The sequence below is a fragment of the Marmota monax genome, unplaced genomic scaffold, assembly GCF_021218885.2.
Source record: "Marmota monax isolate L192 unplaced genomic scaffold, Marmota_monax_Labrador192_F-V1.1 WCK01_AAM20220418_F8-fsc00003, whole genome shotgun sequence".
Lineage (NCBI taxonomy): Eukaryota > Metazoa > Chordata > Mammalia > Rodentia > Sciuridae > Marmota > Marmota monax.
Genome location: NW_026694084.1, coordinates 12,379,824 through 12,406,893, shown reverse-complemented (window position 1 = coordinate 12,406,893; position 27,070 = coordinate 12,379,824). Strand labels below are relative to the sequence as shown.

The window sequence follows — 27,070 nt, the reverse complement described above, 5'->3', positions numbered from 1 at the left end:
TTCTCTGTGTTTTCAGTAGGCTATAGACTACATTCAACATGCTTGCTTTTCAAACTGTTCATCTCATATTAATATATTTGAGAATGCTACCAGCTTTCCCCTTATCTGCTTTCCCCTACTTTATTCATTTCTCTTTTAAAAAAAAAGTCTTTCTTAGCCACCCCTTAGTCCCCTTTATTGCTATTCTAGTTTGAACTATGAGCATCTTGCTCATAATTAGTTACATGTACATTCTATCATTGAATGTAGGTTCTAGGATGCTGTGTTAGTTTTCCATTGATCCAAAAAAAAAAAAATGAGTTAATCAACTGATGAAGAAAGATTTATTTGGACTCATGGCTTCAGTCTGTTGTCACTTGACTCTGTTGCTTTGAGACTGAAGTGAGGCAGTAAGTGAATCACGGCAAAAGCTAACAGTGGAGAAAATGACTTTCCTCATAGTGTCTGGGAAACATAATGAAAGAGAGGGAAGGGCTAGGGTCCCAATATCCCCTTCAAGGGCACATCCCTAATAACCTAATTTTCTTCTACTAGGCCCCACCTCCTAAAGGTTCCACTACCTTCCAGTAGTGCCACAGGCTAGTGACCAGGCTTTTAAAAACACATGAACCTTTGGGGAATATTCAAGAGTCAAATTGTAACAGATGCTGTTCATAAAGTCTTTTTTCAGTCCCAAAAGCATAGGAAGCACTTTAGTAATGCCTGCCGTCCCTAAGTAGATTTTTATCGAATAGGAGACAATCTTTGGAAGCTGCTATGTATACCCTTTTTCTTTTTTAATTATAGATTCTATATATCACTTCTCTTCATGTTAATATAGGACCAATAGATTTTTTTTCAATATAGATCACTTTTATTTTTATTGAAATTCTTTAGAGCAGCTCTGCTCCATGCCCCTCACTGCACACAATAATTCCGTGCATCGTAGGGAGCTCCTTAGTGGTTAGGCATGTGCCTCACTTGTTAAGGGCATAGTTTTTGCAGCCTTGTGCCCAGATTCCCAGCTATGACACTAGCTTTTTTGTGACCTTAGAAAAATTACTTATTTCTCTGTTCCTCCAATTTTTCCATCTGTTAAATAGAGATGATAATGATAAGAAGAAATGAGAAAAGACAAGAGCAAGGAAGTACTTGACAAGAAAGAAAGAACTCAGAAATGTTAGCTCATTTTTAACATTATCATCAGTCATGTAATCTACAGCCTTAATCACTCTCACTTTGATGATATTCACAAGTCTTGAACTTATGAACCATAAACTTTTAACTTGCAACAGAAATCTCATCCTCAGCACTTTCTGCCATACCTGTTAAGTTTTCAAACTGCTAATGTAATTAATTCTAAGTTAACAGTGGGTCAGTAGGTATCTGATTTTCATTCTAATCATTCAAATACATTATGATTTTTCCATGTTTTAGTGCTTTGTGTTGTTCTCATGGGCACAGTACTTTCCATGCATTGTGTGATTCACCTTACTCTCAACCCGTGTGACCATTCGGTAGTCACCATTTGCCTACGAATTTTTTCAGAGGTGATATTTTTTTCCCTTCTTACTAATATTTCAAACAACTGGGATTACTTGTGTATCCATTAGCAATTATGAAGGTAATAATATTGATAATATTCTAAACTCTGAAAAATTAAGATGGCCAAATGAAAATGACCACCATAACCTGTCAGTGCTGTTCTTTGCTTATGAGCAGAGTGAGCATTTTTTTTTTTTTACTCCATGGTAAAATTTTTGTAAAGTAAAATTCTTTAAAAACAGGAGCTTCTATATTTTCTTTTTAGCTAATCTCTGCCTCACGAGTTTCTCTTCCCACAGGTTATAACACTGCAAAGTAATCCTTATAAATTTATTTGGATCACATCTCTGCTTTTCGTAGTTAAGTCCTCCTTGGTTTCACTAGTTTCTGTGGAATTGGGTCATTAAATTTTTCTAACTAGTTTGGAATGTGCCTCTTTACTCTAGCTATATCTACTTCTGTTCTATAAAAGAAATCCTTTGTTCATAGTCAAGAATAACCCTCCCTATTCTGTACTTACGTAATTAAATTTTTTTGGTAAGCTTTTTTTTTCTGTTTGATAATACCATATGTTTAACTTTACATGTGACATTTTATTTAAAATTGCTTACTGCGTTTTATCATTTAGTACTATACTATGTTGTCTTGTGTGCTCTTATACTATTAAGTATTTTTTGGATTCAATTAATAACCATGCATCATTGTAATAAAACTGATTTTTCAGGAAAATATGCATTTTGTTTACTGCTTTTCTGCCCTTCACATTTGCCTTATGAAGTTAGGTGGTCAGTGAGTAAAGCTGATTTTTACTTGTATTTCAGCTTTGTGATTTATTAAAACCAAAGGCACACAGATTTCGTGTCACTTTTAGTCTCTACTTTTCATCATAAAGTGTCAACCCTTGTCAGTTTTGAAAAGAAACCCAGTTTTTCATCTTTTGAACAGGAAACTGTACTTTTTCTTTACAAGTACTTCAGCTGTAATCATAGATTTCTTTGCCTACTTATTTATTTTTTTCTGGGGGAGCCTTTAAAAACTATGAAATCTCAAATTGAAGGGCAGTTTATTTGACAGTATTTTGAAGTGATCCTCTCCTCTCTCTCATGTTTGCACTTAATAGGTCATTTGAACACTTCCAGTTTTTTTAATGATTGCTGTGAAAAATAGGCATGATATATTAATCTAGTTTTAAAACCATAGTTCCATACTTTACTGTGGAATTATTGAACTTTTATAAACATGTATAAGTCTTGAATATTTCTTGATCCATTCATTTTACACTGTTTTCTAAATATTTTATGAGACCTTTGTATTTTAAACCCAGAAACTATTATCAAAATCTTACTAAGAAATCCATCAAAGAACCTCTACCTATTTTATTCTTCAGTAAATTCAGTCTTCTTTAATTTACACTGTACATGATAAATAAAAACAGCATATATTTAGAATAGTCTTTAGTGTAATTTAGCCACTAACATTGTAATAATGTCACTGTCTCCTAGTTTGGATCCCAGAGGTCCTACACACTAGATTCACTATCAATTAAATAAAAAAGCTTTTGGGAGCCATTAATCAGATAATGTAATCACTATGCCTACAAAGAAGATTCTGTCCAAGTTGAAGGTTGCTGTCATTTTAATGAACATTTACAACCTCTTATTTGGAGGGTTTCTTTCTGAAGCTAATAGGAAACTTATATAAAAAGTTTAGCTGTATATCATCATCTAAAATGCTTAAATTTTTGTTTATATCTGAAAATACTGACCAAAATCAATTAAATAGACTTTTTTGAGATGTGTCTGTTCCAAGAACACATACTTGGTACTGGTAAATAAGAGATGTATTAAGGAAGCAAAGTGAACACAGACTAAAAACAGTCATTTCTGACATGACATCGTTTATGTGTTCCTGGAAGCCTCATGTTTTGCAAAATCACCATTAAGATGACAGGGCTTTTGAGAAAAGTAGTGTTAACACAGATCATTTAAACAGCTCTTAACTTTCCAAACACAGCAGTAACAAAATAAGATTCACAGACATTTATACCTAGAATTAATCCATTCTGCAGTTGTATGTGCTCTGGTTCATGCTTCCTTTTAAATACGTTTACTTTTAACAGAGACTCATACAATCAACTCAAAACAAAAAACATAATTCAGACATTCTATATCAGTAAGGTGTTTTGTTTTGTTTTCATATGGAATAAAGTCTTCATATCTCCATCTGTGCTTACAGCTGCCCATATAAAAGAAAGACAAGCAATTCCTTAAGCCAATAAAGTAGCCACTTCTTGCAATGAGGCAGGCACTTAGGTAGGGTTTTTGTATTTTTTCTTAACTGTGAAAACTCCTAGCTCTGGCTATTTCAAATCATTAGCATGCTGGGAATAAAAACCTATATAATTTTGGTTTATACTGACAAGATTCCTCTATTTGCCAATTACATATAAACTAATTCTTGTTGAAGAATTAACCAGACCATAGCTAAAATAATTATGTATTAGCAGTAGAGAAGACATGGATAGAATGAATGTAAGTAAAAGAAGGTCCGGTTCAGAGTAACATAAATTGGAAGTTATTGTCAAAATCTAGAAAGGTTTGAAATTCAACCCAGCAAAGCCATATAAACATTTTGATTTAAAACAAAAAAAGAGATTATTCCTCAAGTTTTGTGATAATGTGTCCTAACCCATCTTTGGATGAGTCAATCATAGCATATTTTTTTATTCTTTCTAGAGCATAATGGTGACCAACATGTATGAAATAATCACTTCCCTCTTTCCCGTGGATCCCAAACCCAGCCTTAGTGACTAGCTACCAATCTCTTTTGGCAGATCATTTGATATTATTTATTGACATTTTGCTGTAATCCAAATAGTGTATTATAGTCCTTTACAAAAACAATTTTAATCTTTCAATATCCTCTGTGCTGGTAGTGTTTTAATCCCTATTTATAAGTGAGGAAATGGAGGCTTTAGTTTTATCAAATTGATCACAGTAAGCCACTTCAATTTTTTTTAAAAATAGATGAACTAAAAAAGAGATGGGTGTATCCCGTTAGGAACTAAACAGCCCACCTTTATCCTATTTTGGTGAAGAACATTCTATGGAAGGCCTTTGATGTTTCCCAATATAAATAAAGCAGGCACAGGCTCCATCTTTGTCCAGAAGCTCCATCTATCTGATCAGCCTACCCGTCCTGCCCCCGCTTTTGAAAAAAAAAAAAAAGATAAAATGATTAACAAATGTATAAACATAATAAACTAAGAAAAATAAAATTATAACTGAAGTTAGGTGCTGGAGCAAAAGTATGATGATGAGTTGGGATTAGGTGGTCAGCTATAATGCACTGAAATAATGAAAAAAAAAATAGAGGACTGGGGTCCTTGAGTCTCTTTAAGAGGTGGGGAAAATCAAACTCGGTTTCTGACTTTGAAATCTCCAGATTTTGTTATTTTGAGGTTTTATTTCCTGTCCTTAAATTGTAGAGATTGCCTGTGGTATTCTTAAAGTAAATTTCCTTCTTACTTTTTTTCTTTTTACTTAACTGCCTATTTTCTCAGCTAAATGATGCATAAGACAGTGAAGATTCAGAATACAGAATGAAAGAAGGTTTTAGGAAATACATAGTTCTCATCATGCTGAATTTGAGGTTGGACTGAATGTCTAGTGGTCATTGACTTTTGCAGTCTCTGGGTTAGAGATTTTAAGCCCGTTACCTGTAGATTACAGTTGAAATTGTAGGTGTCAACAAGGTCTTCTATCGGAAATGAAAAGAGGAGAGGGCTTGGGAACAAACCGTGATTATCACCGTGTCAGGAGTTGGCTGAGAGGAGGATGTAGTGCTAGAGTAGCATAGAGCAGTCAGGAGTAGGACCAGATGACATGACATGTTGTCAGCCCAGGTAGTATCCAGTATCAACAGAAAGTCAGTGTCGAATGCCATAGAAAGATCAAATACCTTAGCGACTGAGGGCCCTTTGGATTTGGTGATGAGGTTAGAGTGGCCTTTGCTGCTATCTGGTTTCTTTGGAAATAGGGTAAGAATTGGTAGTTGATTTCAGTGGGTCAGACACAAAATGCAAAATGAGGAAATGAGAAGTGTATTGGTGCCTCCTGATGAGCTTTTGGAAATAAAGTGAAAATACATAATGATGAAGAGGGAAAGAGGTACATGATTGGGGGCTATATTAAAATAGTAACTCCTTATTTTTAACATTGAAGAAACTAAGATCCAATAAGTTTTGGTAGTTTACACTGTGGTAAAGCCACTAAGTAGCAGATGAAACAGACAGCATTTAGCTCTTGTGATTCTACATCTACCAGTATATACAGGCAAACTCTTAACCCGAAAGGGAGAGTAAAAACTTTTTTAATGTTTTCTTTTAGCGATTGAACTTACTCTTTCTTAGATACAGAAGAGAACAAGTTATGGTTGTGCTAGAGCATATTTATATGCATACCTCTATATTGTACTTGCAGAAATGTGTTGATTTAAAAGCCACTGGTTTACTATAAAGAAATGAAAAATATTTGAGAACATGGTTATGTTTAACTTGATTTAAACACTTTGCAGTATATACATATATCAAAACATTACATGGTGTCCTATTAATATGTAAAAAAAAAGTTTTTATGTATCAAAAAATACCTTTTTAAAAAGTCACTGAACAAAATGCCAAATTCCTTCATGTTACAAATGTGCAAAACTAAGGCAATGTGTGTATTCATAACAAATTCAGGGAAAAGCTGACTTTTTTATCAGGGAAATTATTAATATTTTAAAATAGTTTTAATAAAAGAACACATGGAACTAGGAATATAAAGTAGTGGATCTTAACCATTATTTATAATGGTATATCCTATTCTTGTGCAGTTGTGTGAAAGTAAAATATTTACCTGTATTTTTGAGTAATTAGTTTTTGGTGTAAGAGCACCACCTATGGGTTTCTCATGTATTTAGAAATTTTTTCTTAAAACAAAACCTAATAGAACAAAAGCTAACAAAATTCTTTCTAGTTTTTCCCTGTAATTAGTATATATTTCTTAAGAAGGTTAGCAGTTTTCTGCTTTGTCACAAAATACTCCCACCTAGTTTTGGCTATATGTAAATGTTAAATCAGCTAATAAGAATGTGAGTACTTTTATGCCAGTGTGGTATTATAATTCTAAGTTAAATGTAACTTAACTCAGAATTGTATTATTCACTTTAATATAAGTTAATCTGTTAATGAAAATGAATAATTGCCCATACCTAGGGAAGTAATTATCCATACTTTTTTTTTGCCTGTTTATTTGTTTTTGTTTGTTTCCAGTACTAAGGATTGTACCCACAGTCTTGATCTTGCTAGGCAAGTTCTCTTTCACTGAGCTATATCCCCAGCCCTTTTTTGCCTGTTTATTTGTATATTTATTCGTATCTTCATAAACTTAAGAATTAACTTAGTATACTAATGCAGAATGCTTTGTAAGAGATCATGAAAAAGAAGGTCTTATATTTGACTTTAAGTATTTTTATTAAATTATGGTGGTGATAACTCAGAGCAAAGTGGAAGCAAAACTGGCACTTTGTTATTAATAAGCTTATGACATAAAATTACATTCGGAGAAATTTAGTCATTTTTTAAAACAGTATTCATTAAAATTAAAAGTGTTCTTCTAAGGGAAATTTACTGTTACTGAAACAATAGAAGTAACAACAACAAAACTCTGGAAACTTTGTGCCTGGGTAATGAGTGCTAATAGATTGTATATTCTGTGCCATGAGTCTCCATGTTCTGAAAATGATTCAAAGTGGGATCTTTTTTTAACTTTTTTTTTTTTTTAGTTTTTGATAGACCTTTATTTTTATTTATTTATAAGCGGTGCTGAGAATTGAACCCAGTGCCTCACACATGCCAGGCAAGTGTGTTACCACTAAGCCCCAGCCCCAGCCCCAAAATGGGATCTTTTTGATAATATATCCTAATTCCTGAGTAGACCCCTTTTCAGCCTGAACATTTTTTCCTGCAGTATAATACACTTTTAAAGCCTTGATTGCCTGTTTTCTTCAGAGGACTACTTATTCTACTGGAATAAAGATTGACTGATAATCAGTAGAGCTTACTTTGTTTCAGTCATTATGGATAAAGTTTTTTTAAATTACATAGTATGTTTCCTAGCATTCTTCTCCTTAATTGAATAGACTATATAACACTATTACAAAAAAATTTTTTTTCTTCAGTTTACAGTTGTGATAAGGATATTTGGCTCTCTATAAATTGGATTACTTAACTCTCAATGTAACAGCAGGACTCAAAAAGTATAGGTTCAGGTACTTGGCTTTGATTCATTTACACAGAATCAGAAACTCTATAGACATGAATATGAATTAATTAACTAATTTTCTGATATAAAAGCTTTCTCTTACCATTTGGAAGATAGGCAGGTATGTTCATATTTTGAGTACAGTATGATTTCTAAGTTCAATATACAGTTTTGATTAATTTTCTGAAATTATCCCAGTACTTCTGATAACTCTGTATGTACCCCTGTCAGCTACTCTTTCCCATTTCTCATTTGCTGCTGTTATAACTGCTGTTACTTCAAAAATCAGATAGTCTAATTTGTTGAAACTGTATTAAGTAAGAGGTTGCAGGATTTGAGATTCTGCTGAAGATTTCAACATAGATCTGTGTTATTTTTGTTTTTAGCTTAGTGACTATTTTTAGTTGAGAGAATAAGTTGTCAGATTATCAGCTAAATTCTATATAGGTAAAATGTTAACTGTATAATGTGAGTTCAAGACAATGCAACGAGAGTGACCTGAGAAAATATTGCCATTACTTTAATTATTTTACACGCATGTTTTTTTCTATGATATTCAGATATCAAATCACATTGTGATATTTTAAAGCATTATTTCAAAATTGTGTTCTTCTAATCATTTAGGAATCATTCATGATCCTGCAATAAAGTTTGGGGGTATTAATGGAATAAATCAAAGAACTACTTTGCAGTAATTTTAAATGCTTTGCTGTCTTTATCCGATCATCTACTAACAAAAAATCCAGAATATGATTATGTTTATTTAAATTGCCCTAAGAGCAACAAAATGGTCCTAAGGATCTAAACACAGTATTTCAGTAAATTGAACTTTAGGTAATTATAATAAAGAAAACAAAAATATATTTGAAAGAAGATAGATGACTGGATCAATTGATCTGTATGACTAAATACAGTAATCCTGACTTTTGAATGATAGAACTTAAAAACTTCTTAATCTACCCAAAACATGTACTTAATTAGGATAAGGTTCTTTTCTTTAAAAAAGGAAGAAATTAAAATGCCACACTGAAATAATAGACAGTTGATAATACCACATCTTACTGTGTGTGATTTGATATCTGAAGTGTTGTTTTTTAAAAATAAATGCTAATTTACTTAATGGTGTGTTCTAAAGTATAATAATTAGCTAAGATTGCTTTGGGTGTCTTCCAGCTTGTGGAGAGACTCCAGAACAAATTCGAGCACCAAGTGGTATAATCACAAGTCCGGGCTGGCCTTCTGAGTATCCTGCCAAAATCAACTGTAGCTGGCTCATAAGGGCAAATCCAGGGGAAATTATTACTATAAGGTAATTCTGACACCTTTTTGTATGATTATAATATTTAACTACAAAATATAAATTTGATTTCCAAGTATCATTGCCTAACATGCAGTAATAGTAAAAGATTTTTCAGAAGATATAAGTTGTAGCCATCAGAATCATCTTAAGGTAATGACCCATCCAATTGTGTTATGAATATTTTCTAATATTGGCAATGTATTTACAGTGAGTTATCTATATTCTTTAAAGCTACTTTTTAACAAAAGATACACATTCGCTAAACAGCTTATTTCAAGAGTAATCTTTGGCAATGGGACAAACAAACAAATCTACTTTGAGTTCTGGCCCATAACCTTGGTCTCATTAGTTGAGTCTTCTACCTAAAGGAGTTAAAGCCTGATTTGAGGTAAGTAGGGGTTTGTGTGTGTAAAACTTGAAATATGCTGATAATGAATAAATACATCTGTAAAAATCTTTCTCTTTTTTTATAACTTTAAAACAAAAGTACATTTAAGAATATACAGTGAAAGGTATTCTTAGGTGAAATGATAAGTTTAAGATTCTAACAGTAAATAAATATATAAATAAGAAAGGTTTTGATTAATTTCTAAAACATTTAGTTAATTACAGAGAGAAACAGTGTGGGAATAAGATATTAAGCAGTGAATATTCAATAGACTGTGTGTTGCTTGCTTAAGGAAATTATAGCAAAGCTATTAGGTTAAAAAAAATACTGGCCCAAAACAGGTGGGGGGTGGGGGAGGGAAGCAGTGTGCCTAAACAAAGAACTGCATTGGAGCTGAGACACTAACAAAAGAATGACAGTCCCATCACAGAGACAGTGTCCTGCTACAGCCCAAAGACATCTTTGACATCATTTCATGTATTAAATTTTTACAGGTAGAAATTTTGGTATATTAGATTTAGAAGGGACTTTGCAGACATAGACTCAAGCTCCTTCATATTACATTTTTTAAAAATAAATTTGGCCTACTTTTCATCTTTTTCTATCTTCTCTTTTTATATTCTTGAGTAAGAGAACCAGTCTCCCTTAAAAAAATAACTATTTCCTATCTCCATTTCTCTGTGGAAGCTATAAATGAGCCCCATAGTTTGTAGTTTGTTTTCCTTTTACTCTCCTCCACTCCATGCTACGTATTCTGGCACACTACATCTTCTTTTGTGGAAAGTGAGATTCTCTTGCCTGAATGATCAGTAGGATGCACCATTGAGGTACTTTCTGTGTCAGTACTAGTACTGGAATCTGAACAATGTGCCTATTTTCAGTTACTTGTTGATATGACTAAATATAAATGTGCTTATAAAATAATACCTTTGCCAAATATTGTACTTTTTAACATAAAACTGGAATTTATTATAGAAATTTTAATCTTTTCACCTAAAAACTAAGCTTGCAGTTTACCCAACTGAGTTATATAAAACTTGGAAATTTCTTGCCAGCACAGAATTACATGGATATGCCATCTGGTTTCGATCATATCTTAGACCCTTGAAATTTCACAAAGTAAGATACACTGAAAATCAAGTGTAATACTGAAATGTAGAACAAAATTGGTGGTGAACCTATATCTAGAGGGATATTCCTAAATACTTGAAGGAGCTAAGGATTTTGAATTTACACAGATAAAAAAGCAATTTTTAGACATAAATTTATTATTATGTAATACCAAGACTTTTTAAAAATGACACATATAATGTACACAAAGACAAATTTCTCATGTTATTATTGGTATAAAATCTTAAATATTTAGAAGACTCTTACGCCATAATCCAGTGCAGCTCATGAAGACATGCAAATGAGTTAGTGTTTGAAAATTTTAAATTGATTTACTTTCTTAATAAGACAAAAGAAAAAGTATATTATTTAGAATAGATAGATGCTTTATGATATTTTGATTAAACCTAGATTTAGAATTAAAATCCTTAGTAAAATGGAATTAGAAACATGGTTTTTAAAACAGTTTGGATAAGCCCGGGTGCAGTGGTACACACCTGTAATCCTAGTGGCTCAGGAGGCCAAGGCAGGAGGATTGGGAGTTCAAAGCCAACCTCTGCATTTTAGCAAGGCCTTAAGCAACTCAGCGAGACCCTCTCTCGAAATAAGATATAAAAAGATCTGGGGAGGTGGCTCAGTGGTTCAGTGCACCTAGATTCCATCCCCAGTACCAATAAATAAATAGATAGATAGATAGATAAAATTTAAAAATTCGGACAGAAGAGGAAAACAGAATTTACAAAGTACCAACATACAATCCTGAGACCTCTAAAACTGGGTGAAGGTGATGATTAAGGCATTTTTACTTTACTCCTCTTCCTCGAAACCCACTCAAATCAACAAAGGCCAGCTTAGCCCTAGGAGATAACGAGTGTTTGAAATCTAGCATCCTTCTTGAAGCCAAGGACTAGGGTCAAGCTGTTTTGCTCAAGAAAACAGTTTTTAAGACTTCCACTAATCACTGCCTGAACTTACATGGGGTTGAGGGCTTAGTGTGAGGACAGACCCTGACAAATATGAGGGACTTTGCTACCTACAGTTCCATGGCAGGATCTAGACTACTATAAACCACTATTTAAGACTAGGTGTGGCATGGAGACCCAGGTGGGGGACATTGCAGGGAGAGGGGGTTTAAAAAAGAGAGAACCAAAACCCTTCCCCAGAATAAGCCCACAATCTGAAAATTCCTGAATGTATGAGAAAATTTAATGCTAAGAAAAATAGCCAAAAAAAAAAAAAAATCAAACTGGAATACAAATTTACCCCAGACATTAATGTTGTAAGACTTCAGGGATTCTTTCTTCACCTTTTTTTTTGTGCTAAAGATGCTTGGTAATATAATAAAATCCATGAATTCTTCCCCAGAATAATTCACAAAACACGTAGTGTTACAAGATGCAATTATATTAAAATAACAGCTATCAGGTATTTTCAATAGTAATATATTCTTATTAACACATTGACCAAAGCAAGTGACAGTTCTAATAACTACTGTAATTTCAAAGTAATTTTGTGCATAAATAGTATTTTTAGATGTCTATAAAAATGGAATTGTAATATAAAAACATCTGTTTAGTAGTGATGAAATGATAGGTACTATAAATATTATCATGATTTGTTTATAAGTGAAGGGAAATGTTAATATATTTCAGTTAAAGGTTAGTGGAAATAAAAGTTACTTATTATTTCTACCAAATTTGTGGATTTGGAGGGAGAATCAAAATAGTGAATACTCTTACTTGGCCTTTATTAGGGGCAAACATGTGTTTTAGAATTTGAATTAAAATATCTGAAGATAACTATTGAAAAAAATTGGAATGACACTTTTGAATATTCATTAGAGGAAGAGAAAAGTTTAAGAGATTTTATTAATGAAAAAAAAGAAGGAAATTGAGAACTTTCCCTCAAATTATTAAATAAACACAAATGTATTAACTCAAACCTTTAAAAGACAGATAATATTGGTTAGTTGTTTTGTATGATCCTGCTATAGAGAGCTTGCTTGTAAGAACATACCTAAAACAAAACTAATACAGAAAATTTAAAAAGAGGAGGTACATTAGCTTTATTAGAGATACTAACCATGAGAAAGCTAGAAAAAGAAGAATAGCATGAGATATAATGTCACTTAAGGCACAAATATTAGTGACAAATGTTATGGTCCACCAGGAAGATACAATAGTAGTAAATTTTATGTACCTAAAAACACATCCTAAAGCAAAGCAAAGTGTAGAGAATTAGAAAGCAAATTTGACTAGTCCACAGTTGCAATAGAAGATTTTAAACACACCTTTAATGCTTATGCCTCTTTCAACAGAAAATACATACCTTTTTGCAGGCATGTAAAATATTTGTTTTTAAAATGATTATGTATTGAGGGTTAGGGTTGTAGCTCAGTGGTAGAACACTTGCCTAGCTATGTGTGAGGCCCTGGGTTTGATCCTCAGCACCACATAAAAATAAATAAAGATATTATGTACATCTACAACTAAATTTTTAAAAACTTATTATGTATCGAATAACAGAGGAATTCTTAATGCATTTCCACAGTGGATTTAAAATAAAGGGAAAAAAAAGATTCATATGTTTGGAAACATGTTCCTAATAAATAGCTCCCGAATTAAAGAAAAAAATCATAGTAGGACTAAATAATTTAAAAATAATCTTAGTGATAATGTTACATGTTAAAACTGTTGGAACAAAACTGACTCGGAAAAGCTGATTAAATTAAAAAAGTATGAAAAAATTAAGACTTGCAACCCCAAAACTATATTCTAAAGAGTTACAAGACACAGATATGTCCAGCAGTGCTTCATTAGGTAAGATATTATAAAGCATGAAGAAAGCTGAAAATTAATCCACATATGAATACATTTTAAAAATTCTAAATGAATTATTAGCAATCTAAATCCAATAGAGTATACATAAACAGATATTTATTATTTCTCATTCTGGACAATGTTCCTGCTTTAATGCATCTTAATTAGGTATTCCCTAGTTTGAATTGGTCTAGCCCTCCCTTATACAATAGTTACCAATTCTGGGTAAAATTACGAAACAAAAACCAAAAATTGAAGTCAGTGAAGAGTAATTAAACAACTGACAGAAACTGGAGAGGATTTCACCTTTGAAAGAAGAAACTGCACTAGGCAAGAGAGGCTTTTTTTCCACCAGCTCCCTGAAGATTCTTGATAGTCTATGCAGTTTAGAGTAACCAGAACTCTAGCAGATTGCCATGGTCTTGTCATTTGGGCACCAAAAGATAGAGTTGGAACTGCTGAAATGGCTGAAAACTAAAGGCAAGTCCCTGGAAAGGAGAGAGTTGAAAAGCAGGAGGCCATTATATATGCATATAAATTCTCCTCAAGTCCTTGGCTGATCCATGAACCTTGCTTAAAGCAAACTCAAAGGAATGCTCTGGAAGCTAAGAGGTGAAGGCTGAAAAGACTGTGCAAGGATTTTTGGCATGCGTGTGCACAGCTGAGGAGAAGTTCGAAGTTTGAATCCTGTCCATTGTAGGGGATACAGAGTTTAGAGTTTGAAAGTTGTTTCCTATTAGTCACCTTAGTATCGCTCTGCTATGACCAGAATACCTGACAAGAATGACTTAGAGGAGGAAAAGTTTATTTTGGCTCAGTGGTTTCAGAGATTTTGTCAGTGGTCGGCCTATTCCATCACTTTGAGCCCAAGGTGGGGCAGAACATCATGGCAGAAGGGCAGTGGCATTGGAGGAAAACTGTTCAGTTTGTGAAAGCCAGTAAACAAACTGGAGGAAGGGGCCTCAGGTAGGGTGTGCCCTTCCAGGGTATACCCCCAGTAACCAACCTCCTCCAACTATACCCTGCCTGCCTACAGTTAGGATGGACTGTTTAGGTTACACCTCTCATAATCCAATCATTTTGCCTCTGAACATGCAGGAAAGGAGCTTTTGGGGGGCACCCATATCCAAACCATAACAGACTTTATAAAATACCTTGGAATTTTTATCAAAACTCTGGAAGTACTATACGTTTTCAAGTAAAGACAATGTCTTAAAACTAAGAATTTACTGAAGATTGAAGATTGAAGCAAGAACTAACCTACTCAAACACAATGTAAAACTGAATTCCATAAGTTGAGGATGATCAGATAGTAATTTAACTGTGATAAAACAAAAACTTGTACTGTATATTCTGTGTTCTACATAAATATAAGAGTAATGGAAAGAATCTCAACCCCTACTTGAGGACACACAGAAGTTAATTCAAGATAAGCCATAGCTTTAAATATAAAAGCTACAATTCTAAAATGTAAAAGAAAAACATTGTGAGTACCTTTGAGACCTTGGGGTAAGCAAAAGTATCTTAAAGGGAAGACACTAAAAGCACTAAATACAGAGGAAAAAATAATGAATTAGACTTTGTCAAAAACAAAATTGAAAACTTCTGCATATTAAATGATTTCATTAAGAAAATGAAAAAGCAAACCATAGACTAGAGGAGTATTAGTAATATACATATCTAACAGAGAACTTTAATCCAGAATATCAAAAGAATTTTTATAAGTAAAAAAAAAACTAAATTTTTTAAATGGCTAAAAGACTTGGACAGAAGTGTCTTAGAAGAAATATGAAAGGCCAATAAACCCATGAAAAGATGTTCAGTGTAGTTAGTCTTAAGGAAAGTGCACAATAGAACCATAACGAGGGATGCCATCACACCGGCTATTGGAAAGAATATGAATGTGGGTGAATGAACACGTCTCATACATGTATCTTACAGTTGAACATGTTTATAATGTGTAAAGAATTCTTAAATAAGAAAAAATTTCATAGATGAAGGCATATAGCAAGTCAGTACATAGGAAAAGATAGAAATTGCCAATAAACATAGGGAAAAGTATTTCTTAGTAAACGGCTTTCTCTGTGTGTACTTCTATTCATCAGATTACAGAGTAGCACTTCTGGTTCAAACTTAGAACAATTTAGAAAATCCTGAATTAGATGTTAGTTTTTCCAAATATGCACACAGAAGGGGGATAAAAGCTACAAGCTATCATCTGTTCTTTAGCATTGTTTGGGGATTTTGTATTATTTATGAAGAAGTGCTATTCTGGAGTCTGGGGAAAAGATATAAATATTAAGAACATAGAAGCAGTATTTCTTGCTGTTAATTTGGTTATCTACCTGGAATCAGTGAATATATAGAGGTTTACAATACAGTTTTCAGTTACTTTGTATTATGAAACTTTTCTGACCTTTTTTTTTTTTTTTTTTTTTTTTTTTTTTGTAGTTTTCAGGATTTTGATATTCAAGGGTCCAGGAGATGCAGTTTGGACTGGTTGACAATAGAAACATACAAAAATATTGAAAGTTACAGAGCTTGTGGTTCCACAATTCCACCTCCATATATCTCTTCACAAGACCATGTCTGGATAAGGTTCCATTCAGATGACAGTGTCTCTAGAAAAGGTTTCAGACTGGCATATTTTTCAGGTGTGTTTTTAAAAACAAGAAAGATATCAAACCAAATTCTGAGTATTATCTGCTCAGTGACTTTCAAGGCTAATCTTCTGAATAATGTTCATTTAATTATGAGTAGATCCTCAAGGTAGCCAAGGTTGAAGATAAGAAGCTAAAATACCTTAGAACTAGGCCTCCAAAAGGTGTTTTGTATCTTAATAATGAAATGAGCATTTTATAAACTGAAGTCCATTTTCTTTTTAAAGGTCTTAAATGTATTTATTTTAAAAATATCTTATTAAGTACCTTCCCATGTTTTGCAAAAGTTACTTCAGAATATTTTTGTGTCTATGTGAATTACCAGTTTTTTTACACTTTCAAGAAAAGAGGACTGGTTTCACAATTGTAGTTGTCTTTAAAGAAAAGTCTTTTGCTTTTTTTTTAAACTGGATTCAAAAATAGTGACCAGGTATCATAGAAATGTGAAAAATTCATAGCATTAGAGTTAAGTGTATTTTTTTGCTGCAGATTATTTTATATATTTGAAATTATTTTACATGCTTTTTATATTTTTTCTTAAAAAGTTAGTCTTTGTAATATTCATTTAGCTTTTGAAGCACATTTTCTGTCACCCATGTGCCAGTGAATAAGTTGTGAGTTGGACAAATACATATTAGCCCAAAATTGTCACTTTGGGGACTATGGAAATCTGCTGTCATTAAATACCTTAGGATGATATTAAGATAACTAGAATTTTATAGGCACCTCAAATTTTTTTTGTTCCCGTTTTATTTTGATAAATAAATTTGTATCTTTGGCTTAAATATGTGCAGAATTTTGCAGTTTAAAAAATTTAAATTATTCTTATGATTACATTGAGCATTATAAACAGTTTCAGATTAATCTTGCAATAATCATAGCAAAACTTTGAGTCTCTAATGAATCTGTAAGATATGCTATAATGTACGTGGTAAAATATTTGTGTATAAAGATAAGAACTAGAGAAGAATATGAAAAAAATATTTGAAAAGGTGATTATTTTAGATTAATTTTTTTATTTAAAAATTTTGTCACAGTTTTAATGTTTATATAATGTTTCTTAAAATTCTTAGGCAGTGTATCCTATTGGCTCGTGTATCTTACATCATTTTACTAAGTTCTATAATAAAATAGCTGTCTGCAAAACAGAATTGATCCCTTCTCTCTTTAGATCAAGATACAAAGAGCTTTATGGAAAAATAATAGGCAGTTAGTAAATTGAATTATTGAATAATCAGTGCCTGTACTAATTTGTCATTATAACTTAACCTGTTTTTATAAGATTTTTTAAAAACCCTTATAACTTAGGATTAATCAAAATTTGTTATAAAAAATACTTACTATATACCTTTTGACAAATATGTTTTTTTCTTTCCCCCTATTCATTTCCCACTACCTATATCCTACCAGGAAAATCTGAGGAGCCAAACTGTGCTTGTGATCAGTTTCGTTGTGGTAATGGAAAGTGTATACCAGAAGCCTGGAAATGTAATAACATGGATGAATGTGGAGATAGTTCCGATGAAGAGATCTGTGCCAAAGAAGCTAATCCTCCAACAGCTGCTTCCTTTCAACCCTGTGCTTACAACCAATTCCAGTGTCTGTCCCGTTTTACCAAAGTTTACACTTGCCTCCCTGAGTCTTTAAAATGTGATGGGAACATTGACTGCCTTGACCTAGGAGACGAGATCGACTGTGATGTGCCAACCTGTGGGCAATGGTTGAAGTATTTTTATGGCACTTTTAATTCTCCCAATTATCCAGACTTTTATCCTCCTGGAAGCAATTGCACTTGGTTAATAGACACTGGTGATCATCGTAAAGTCATTTTACGATTTACTGACTTTAAACTTGATGGTACTGGTTATGGTGATTATGTCAAAATATATGATGGATTAGAGGAGAATCCACACAAACTTTTACGTGTATTAACTGCTTTTGATTCTCACGCACCTCTTACAGTTGTTTCTTCTTCTGGACAGATAAGGGTACATTTTTGTGCTGATAAAGTAAATGCCGCCAGGGGATTTAATGCTACTTACCAAGTAGATGGCTTCTGTTTGCCATGGGAAATACCCTGTGGAGGTAACTGGGGGTGTTACACTGAGCAGCAACGATGTGATGGGTATTGGCATTGTCCAAATGGAAGGGATGAGATCAATTGTACCATGTGCCAGAAGGAAGAATTTCCATGTTCCCGAAATGGTGTTTGTTATCCTCGTTCTGATCGCTGCAACTACCAAAACCATTGCCCAAATGGTTCAGATGAAAAAAACTGCTTTTTTTGCCAGCCAGGAAATTTTCATTGTAAAAACAATCGCTGTGTATTTGAAAGCTGGGTGTGTGATTCTCAAGATGACTGTGGTGATGGCAGTGATGAAGAGAATTGCCCTGTAATTGTGCCTACCAGAGTCATAACTGCAGCCGTTATAGGGAGCCTTATCTGTGGCCTGTTACTCGTCATTGCGTTGGGATGTACTTGTAAGCTTTATTCTTTGAGAATGTTTGAACGAAGGTCAGTATCAAGACAGAACTATAGTGATTATGTTCTGTGCAGTAAAAACATTGATCAAATGTATGCCACAAGTCCTTGAATAGGATTAACAATACATTTTTGTTTTATGTTAGTTTAGGGGTGTATAACTATTATAACTTATAAAATCCATGTGAAAAACCTAAGACTGAAGGCACAAACTACTAAATACTTAAGTTATGAGATGAGGAAAGCCAATCTATATTTACCAATTCCTGTTTTCAAATGCAGTCAGAAATTTTGCAAGCTCTAACTCTCAGATATAATTTTAACCTGTTTTTTATGTATTAATTCAATAATTCCACATATTTGAGAACCTAGTACATTCACTCTACAAGTGAAAAGAAAACAAATAAGGCATAATCTCAAGCAGTTTATAGTTAGGAAGACATTGGTGTATGGAATAAGACAGCGAAAACAGAAGTGCTGTAAGAGCTGTGAAACCGTGGTATCAAAGTCGGAAAAATGTAGTCTGATAGGGAGATGTGGAAGCTTTCCACATGACACATTTAGGTGCCATTTTAAATGTGTAAGTAGAATGTAGATGGAGAAGGGTGCTGGGGCTCAACAAAAGCCTGGGGAAGTATATAGAGTAGGAGAATGCCCAGCACTGCTTGGAGAATGAGCATATGATCGGAGCATAGATACATATGCAGTAGGTAAGAATGGGACAGACACAAGGATGTTCATTGAGAGCTTCAGAGTTCTCAGTTCAGTGAGAAATGGTTAAGCATTAAAGGGCAACATTGTGTTGCAGGATAAATTGAACCTCAGAATTTAATGGCAGAGAGGTCCTCTATGAGGTGTAAACAATGTATGAGGTGTAAACAATGATCTTCAGACCCAGGAGAATTACAAATAATAGATTTAACAAAGAGCATACCAGACAGCCAAGTTAACAGATGTCACACTGATGCATAGTGTCATAATAGCCACTACTGCAACTTCTCTTTGGTTAAGTATAAATGACCAGAAAACTCCTTATCACTTTGTAAGAAAAGAGCACAGTGAAGAGTCAGGTTTTCAGTTCAAGATCCAGCTATTCCAGATAGTGTGTTGACTCATTTCACTCTTATCTGAAAAGAAATGTAAAAATGTAAAAACTTAATAAGTGTTCCCTGAGACCTCTCAAATAACGTTACCTTGTGTCTAGAACTACCTGCTTGCTTTGGGTTTTAAAAATCTAGTATTTTTATTTCTCCTTTTATGTTTTATAGGCTTTTCAATGTATTAAAACATGGGGATCCCAGCTTCTACTAGTATAAAACCCCCTGTGGACACATTGCCTACTACATCTTTGTATTCCCAGTGTAGGGATTATATGTATTATATGTATGACTAAGCTTTACAAATAATCAAATATGCTAATATTCAGATTGTTTTAATTACTGACAATAGAAATTTTCTGCTTTGACCTGCCTTTTTATAAACACTTTTTATCCCTGTCTTCTTTCAAAGATCATTTGAAACCCAGTTGTCAAGAGTGGAAGCAGAATTGTTAAGAAGAGAAGCTCCTCCCTCTTATGGACAGTTGATTGCTCAGGGGTTAATTCCACCAGTGGAAGATTTTCCTGTTTGTTCACCTAATCAGGTATATTGTACTTTCTGGTTTCTATTTCAGTGTCTCTTGAAATAAAATCCATACCTGTATATATAGTAAAGCAAGCTCCCTTGACTATTAGGATTTTGTAATAAAGTCAAGGATTAAATATATGGAAAATTAAATTTTAACTTTTTTTTCATTATATTTAAAAAATACTACAAAATTCAAAAGTATAATTTTTACTCTTTTGATTTGGTTGTATGTTTTTAAGGCATTTTACTGTTTAGGATAATTTAGTGCACTGAAATTTCAGGGTAACTTTAGCAAATTATTTTCTACTTGAACATTTCAGAGATTTAAGAATCAGTATTAAAATTAATATACTAGTAATATTACATGCTAGATTAACCAACTATAAGTAACAGTAATTGAAATGATGTCACCATTTTCATCTCACTTGAGGGAAAACTTTTAAACTAGATTTTACACTGTTTAATAAGAGTTTAACCCATTTCCTTTATATAGTAACTCATTCTTTATTAATCTTTCTTAATTTTTAAAATTTCTCATCAGATTTTTAAGTTTTTCTTTTCCAACGCTTAAAAATGTACCTGAGTTCATTTTAAGCATAAGAGTTTACGTTTATTTAAACTGTAAATTTATCCAGTGTATAAATGTATAAATTATAGAAATACAAATTATCCTCAAAATTTTAAAAAAAAATGTTAAATATTATTTGAGATAATTTAATTTTGTTCAAAATGGAAAAGAATCCCACTTTCCATGCATGAAATTTCTGATTAGTCTCTCATCTTACTTGAGTCCTCTAGGAAGTTCTTGGTGAGAATTTGTGCTTTTCAAATGTTTCTCCAGAGATAATTTATAATTCACAAGTTCCACTGTTTGAAATTCTGTAGGCAAAATAGAAAAAAAAAAATCTAGGTTGTGGTTTCTTTATATTATTGGTCCTACCATGGGGAAGATTTCTTTATAGGTAAGAATCCACCCCGTTCACCATCAAAAATGCTGCCCCTGAACCCTGGGGAGTTACAGGGATCACAACCAATAAAAGGCTGCCCTCATTCCTGATACCAGTTACAAGCTCAGAGGGTTCCCCAAACCACCCTCATGTTTTATAATTCACTAGAGAGACTCAACTCACCAGAAGCTTACTCATGATTGCAAGTTATTACTAGGAAAAAGATACAAATTAAAATCTGCTGAGGGAAGAGATGCATAAGACAGAGTTCAGAAGGGCACTAAAGTTGGACCTCCCAGTTTTCTTTTCACCACATGAGACAGAAGAGTGTTGTTCTGTTGACAAAGATGTGTGACTCTGTTGACAGCTGTGTGACAATATGCAGGGAATATTACCAGCCTGGGAAGGCTCACCTAATTAAAACCCCTTCTAACCAAAGCCCCCACCGTACATCACATCGTTGGTATGATTCAGCCACAACCCTAAGCCACAGTGTTGCTCTCTGGCTGGGCCAAGGCCTTCAGGAAAGAACACTTTTACCAGGCATAGCATTCCATGGGTTTAGAGATCACAGACACCAAGGACAAATGACTTTGGGTAAAATTACATTACTTAACTTCATACTATCCTATCCTCTAGGCTGTGATTTACCCTTGTAAGAGAATTCTACTCCAACAGCACTTTACTTTCATTAATGATCAAGTAGATTTTATTCATATAATGAGATTAAACTTGTTAGAAATTTTTTTATACAGTTATCAGATTTCCATGGCAGCTTTTTTTAAAATTCAGAACTTTATTTTTTCATTGATTTAAAAAAATAAATGACAGCGGAATGCATTACAATTCTTATTACATGTATACAGCATAATTTTTCATATCTCTGGTTGTATATAAAATATGTTGACACCCATACATGTACTTTTTTTTTGTAGTTGTAGGTGAACAGAATGCCTTTATTTTATTTGTTTATCTGTATATGGTGCTGAGGATCGAACCCAGTGCCTCACGCATGCTAGGCAAGTGCTGTGCCACTGAGCTACAGCCCCAGCCCTCCGTAGCAGCTTTTAAAAAGAAAAACAACCAAGGGAAAGAAATATGGAATGAACTTAACCATCTCGTGTGTATGTGTATGTGTGTGTGTGTGTGTGTGTGTATCAAAAAGAATTTCACCTGTATGTATATACAGAAAATACCATCCAAAGATAAATTAATAAAGGAAATCAGTGGAGGAGAGGAGGGAAAGGAAGGGAAGGGAGGAGCGGGAAGGAGGAAGGAAGGAAAGAGGGGAAATGGGGATTAAAAACCAATTTCTTGCATGTTTTATTTTGTCAGAATGAATATAATACATAATACATATAATTATAGTGCTCTCATAAAAATATAACATTGTAATTTACTATCTCATTTAAAATGAAATATTTTCTGAGGGATGTTTGCTGCTTCTAAGCTAAAATAGCATAGGAAATTAGAATGTCCATGAGATCCCCTTAAAGAATCTGCTGTTAGATTGGCAATCTTTTAATTAAACAGACTTTTAACTAAAGGGAGAATTTCACCTAATGTTGAAGTCATTATTAAAGTATGCTGATGACATTGTTGATCTTAATGGGTGACAGCTGAGAACACAAGAGGCTAGAACTAAAGAAACTTTTGTTTCTTCCTGAATATCTTAACCTTTTATACAGACAGCACTCAACTTGAATGCTAGATGTTGAGGATGCTACGTCTATGGAGAAATGCACTATGGATGTGAATCACTATTTTTATTTAAATTAACATTTATATCACCTCAATTGGTGAAAAAAATCTGACCCATTTGTACTATAAGTCCATGTATGTTGATATTCACATTTCTTAATGACAGTCTGTGCTTTACTAAAACTAGACCATGAAATGTTCCTATGACAGTAGTTTCTTTGCTTTCCATGAATTATGTTCTCAGTACTATGGAATGACCTATGTAGAAATCACAAATAAATTCAATGCCTATCACAAAGACAAATAGAGAACATAAGTTATCACATCTTCCTTCTTTGCTTTCTTTCTTTCTCTATTAGAGGAGAGGCAACAGATAGTTTTGACAGGGAAGCAGATTCTCATTTGAAGGAGAAGTATATTAACTCACCATTATTTCCTAGAAATACTATATTGTAAATGCTACATGCCAGCTTGATAAAAGCTGTTTGTTCTGTTTGAATACTCTTTTTATAACCACTAGGTGGAGCTTAAAGACTATTTAAATGTTGTGCATTTAAAAAATAATCTAGCTATTTATCTAGAAAAAAGAATAGATTTTCTTTCCGTTGAACAATGTACCCACTTTCCACATATACTAATTAAAAATTACCAGTTTTTCAAAGTATAATATGATTTAAGCTTAATACTAAACTGTAGAAAGTAAAACTTAATCCTTAAAGATTGAGAAAGAATCTTTGTGGAATGCTATAAACAAGTTAATTTCTTTATCTTTTCTTATTGTTTTTGTTGTTTTCTGTGTTTTAATAAAAGTATATTAATTCCTTTACTTGTGACAATATAATTAAATCCTTATTATTCATTCATTCAACAAATTGTTGAGAACCAGCTCTGAATAGAGTAATTCTCACCATGTTTAGGAAAAGTTTCAGCCATGTAAATCAAGTCTAACTTATACTTTATTTCAAAAAACCAAAAAGCACATAGGGCACAGTAGGTCACTTATTGAAATATGGTAGAAATTCATTTATGTTGCTAGTTGTAGAAGTATCAATTTTATTTTCTACTTTTGGTATACTTTTAGGAATTGACTACTATATGAGGTTAAGCAAAATAACTTATTTAAGCAAAATAACTTATCAATTGACATTAAATATCACTGTAAATAAAGTTGATTGTATAAAATTAAGTATCAAGGAAGTTTTTTATACAGTAAGCAATGATTCAAGTTATAGATTAGATTTCGTAGAGGGGTGAATGAAGAAGAATGAGGTAATTTAATTCATCCTCCTTAGACTCTAGTAACAATGGGTAGTAGGATTTTAGCCACAATAGTTTCTGAAGACTGTTTTTCATTTCAATACTTTATTGTTAGCTGTCTTAAAATCTTTCTTATTTTTGTAGGCTTCTGTTTTGGAAAACCTGAGGCTAGCTGTACGATCTCAGCTTGGATTTACTTCAATCAGGCTTCCTATGGCAGGCAGATCCAGCAACATTTGGAATCGTATTTTTAATTTTGCAAGATCACGTCATTCAGGGTCCTTGGCTTTGGTTTCAGCAGATGGAGATGAGGTTGTCCCTAGTCAGAGTAACAGTAGAGAACCTGAAAGAAACCATACTCACAGAAGTTTGTTTTCCGTGGAGTCTGATGACACAGACACAGAAAATGAGAGAAGAGATACAGCAGGAGCATCTGGTGGAGTTGCAGCTCCTTTGCCCCAAAAAGTTCCTCCCACAACAGCAGTAGAAGCCACAGTGGGAGCAAGTGGAAGTTCTTCAACTCAGAACACCCGAGCTGGTCATACAGATAATGGAAGGGATGTGACAAGTGTGGAACCCCCAAGTGTAAGTCCAGCACGTCACCAGCTTACAAGTGCATTAAGTCGTATGACTCAGGGGCTACGTTGGGTACGTTTTACATTAGGGCGTTCAAGTTCCGTAAATCAGAACCAAAGTCCTTTGAGACAACTTGATAATGGGGTAAATGGAAGAGAAGAAGATGATGATGTTGAAATGCTAATTCCAATTTCTGATGGAGCTTCAGACATTGATGTCAATGACTGCTCAAGACCACTTCTTGATCTTTCCTCAGATCAAGGACAAGGGTTTAGACAACCTTACAGTGCAACAAACCCTGGAGTGAGGCCAAGTAATCGAGATGGCCCCTGTGAGCGCTGTGGTATTGTCCACACTGCCCAGATACCGGACACTTGCTTAGAAGCAACACTGAAGAATGAAACAAGCGATGATGAGGCTTTGTTACTTTGTTAGGTACAAATCACATAAGGGAGATTGTATACAAGTTGGAGCAATATCCATTCATTGTTTTCTAACTTTAAAATTAAACTAGTTTTAGTTTAAAAAGAGAAAAAACAAGATGCAGGGTGATTTCTTATTATTATATGTTAGCCTGCATGGTTAAATTAAACAACTTGCAACTCTATGAACTTAGAGTTTACTAATTTAGCAGCTAAAATTGCATTATGTATTCATATTGTTCAGTAATGTTGTTCCATTTGTTTCTAATTGTTTTTATCCTGGTACTGTAGTTCATAGTAGAAATATGGCTGCTTAAACTCATTTGACTGTCATTTTATCTATCCTACTTTAAAAGGTTTGTACAAAATAATACCTTCTTTTAATTGAATCTTTTATGCTGTTGCCAATACATCTTGTAACTTAATATACTAAATGTGAAGGTTGTTAATGTACAAAAAGAAAACAAATCCTCACACTCTTTTGTTTGTATAACATTTGTCTGTTATTGGAGTTCATCACAATATCAATTTGTCAAAGGGAAAAAAATCTTCCTCAAAATTTTTCTCTTACGTTTAACATACAGTGATGTGTAATTGGTAGAATTAGATAAATTAATTGCAAAAACAAAACTCTTTTATAGATTTTCTATTGTTGATTTTAATATTCTAATATGGTACAAACCAAATGATAAAATCCCAAGTCATTTCTGTTTTCATCTCTATTTAGGAACAGAATTAAGCGGATGAAGATATTCTACTATGCATTAAATCTTGAACTTTATAAAATATGTACAAAAATTGTACATGATAAGTTCCAACTGATAATGTCTTTCCCTAATATAGGGTTATGCTCGTGTTGGACCCTAGGGATTTGCACTAAAATCGTTTCAAGGTCTCAGATGAGTTCAGTGCACAAGCACTATCACTTTAAATACTATTATTTGCTACCACAGTGACTATATATTTCCATAGCTTTGGGGGGGTTGGGGGAACATTTTTATTACAACTTGATATTGCTTTGCAAGTTTCATATTTATTTGTTGTATTTAAAAACTGCATTATTGTACGAGTGATTTTTTTTTTCAATATATTTTATTCTCGGGGGGGGTCGTGTTATAATCTTGAAGAAAAGCAAATTAAGAAATCACTCGGATTGTGCCCCCCTTTTTAAAGTAGAGTGAATTGCAAAACTCCATTTATTTTTTTTTTATTGTCAGTTCCTGTTTATTTATTCTTTAGCCATCTGTTTTAGTAGCTTAATGATTGAGTATGAAAAATGTATTTGTGTGTGATTATTGCTATTTATTAAATTTTTAAATACTTTGCTGAATGTCATTTTAAAGCATGTTTGAGGTCTTGTGTATTTGTCGTGTTATGCTGTCAGGAAGAACTGACTAAAATGTTTTAATATGTATCAGAAATTAAAATGATTTTTTTTATTGCCTTGAGGTACTTTTTAAATCAAATTTGCTATTTATTTTTGTTGAATTTTGGTTCATATACAGATTCAGGCCATAAAATATGTAATACATCTGGGGAGAAAAATGAAAGGAAGTATATTCTGTTTCACCACTTTGTAGTAAAGTAGTAGCTTACACCCATACCGAACGTAAAATTCCCTAAGGACCTGAATATCGCTGCCTTTAAGAAAACTGCCTCCTAATTGTTTTATCTTGTATAATTACTCAATCCATTCTCTCTTCATATTATTTTCGTATATATTTCAGACTCCTATAGAATAATGGCAGAATTTGGGTTAGCACATTCTAACCCAAATTAATCTTCTTCTAGATTCTACCAACTGTCAACTCTCAGGTTTTTGGTTTTCTGGCGTATGTTTTAACTTATTTTTTTAATTGATTAATACATCTTCCTGGTTCAGAGAATTAACTACTGCTGACACCTTTTAGTTCCCTTTCATAGAGATACTTACCAACACCAGATTCTTATATA

At 33.2% G+C, this 27,070-nt stretch overlaps 1 protein-coding gene across 2 annotated transcripts in view; it reads left to right on the top strand.

Moving 5' to 3' along the window:
• Lrp12 (LDL receptor related protein 12) overlaps positions 1–26,557 on the top strand; it is a 95,848-nt gene extending 69,291 nt beyond the window's left edge. For both annotated transcript variants that reach the window (XM_046464930.2, XM_046464929.2), the window contains 5 exons: positions 9,003–9,138; positions 15,898–16,100; positions 17,517–18,621; positions 20,098–20,230; positions 24,264–26,557. In XM_046464930.2, coding sequence (XP_046320886.1) covers positions 9,003–9,138; positions 15,898–16,100; positions 17,517–18,621; positions 20,098–20,230; positions 24,264–25,130 — 2,444 coding nt within the window. In that variant the 3' untranslated portion in view covers positions 25,131–26,557. The remainder of the gene's footprint in view (positions 1–9,002; positions 9,139–15,897; positions 16,101–17,516; positions 18,622–20,097; positions 20,231–24,263) is intronic.
• Positions 26,558–27,070: the final 513 nt, after the last annotated feature.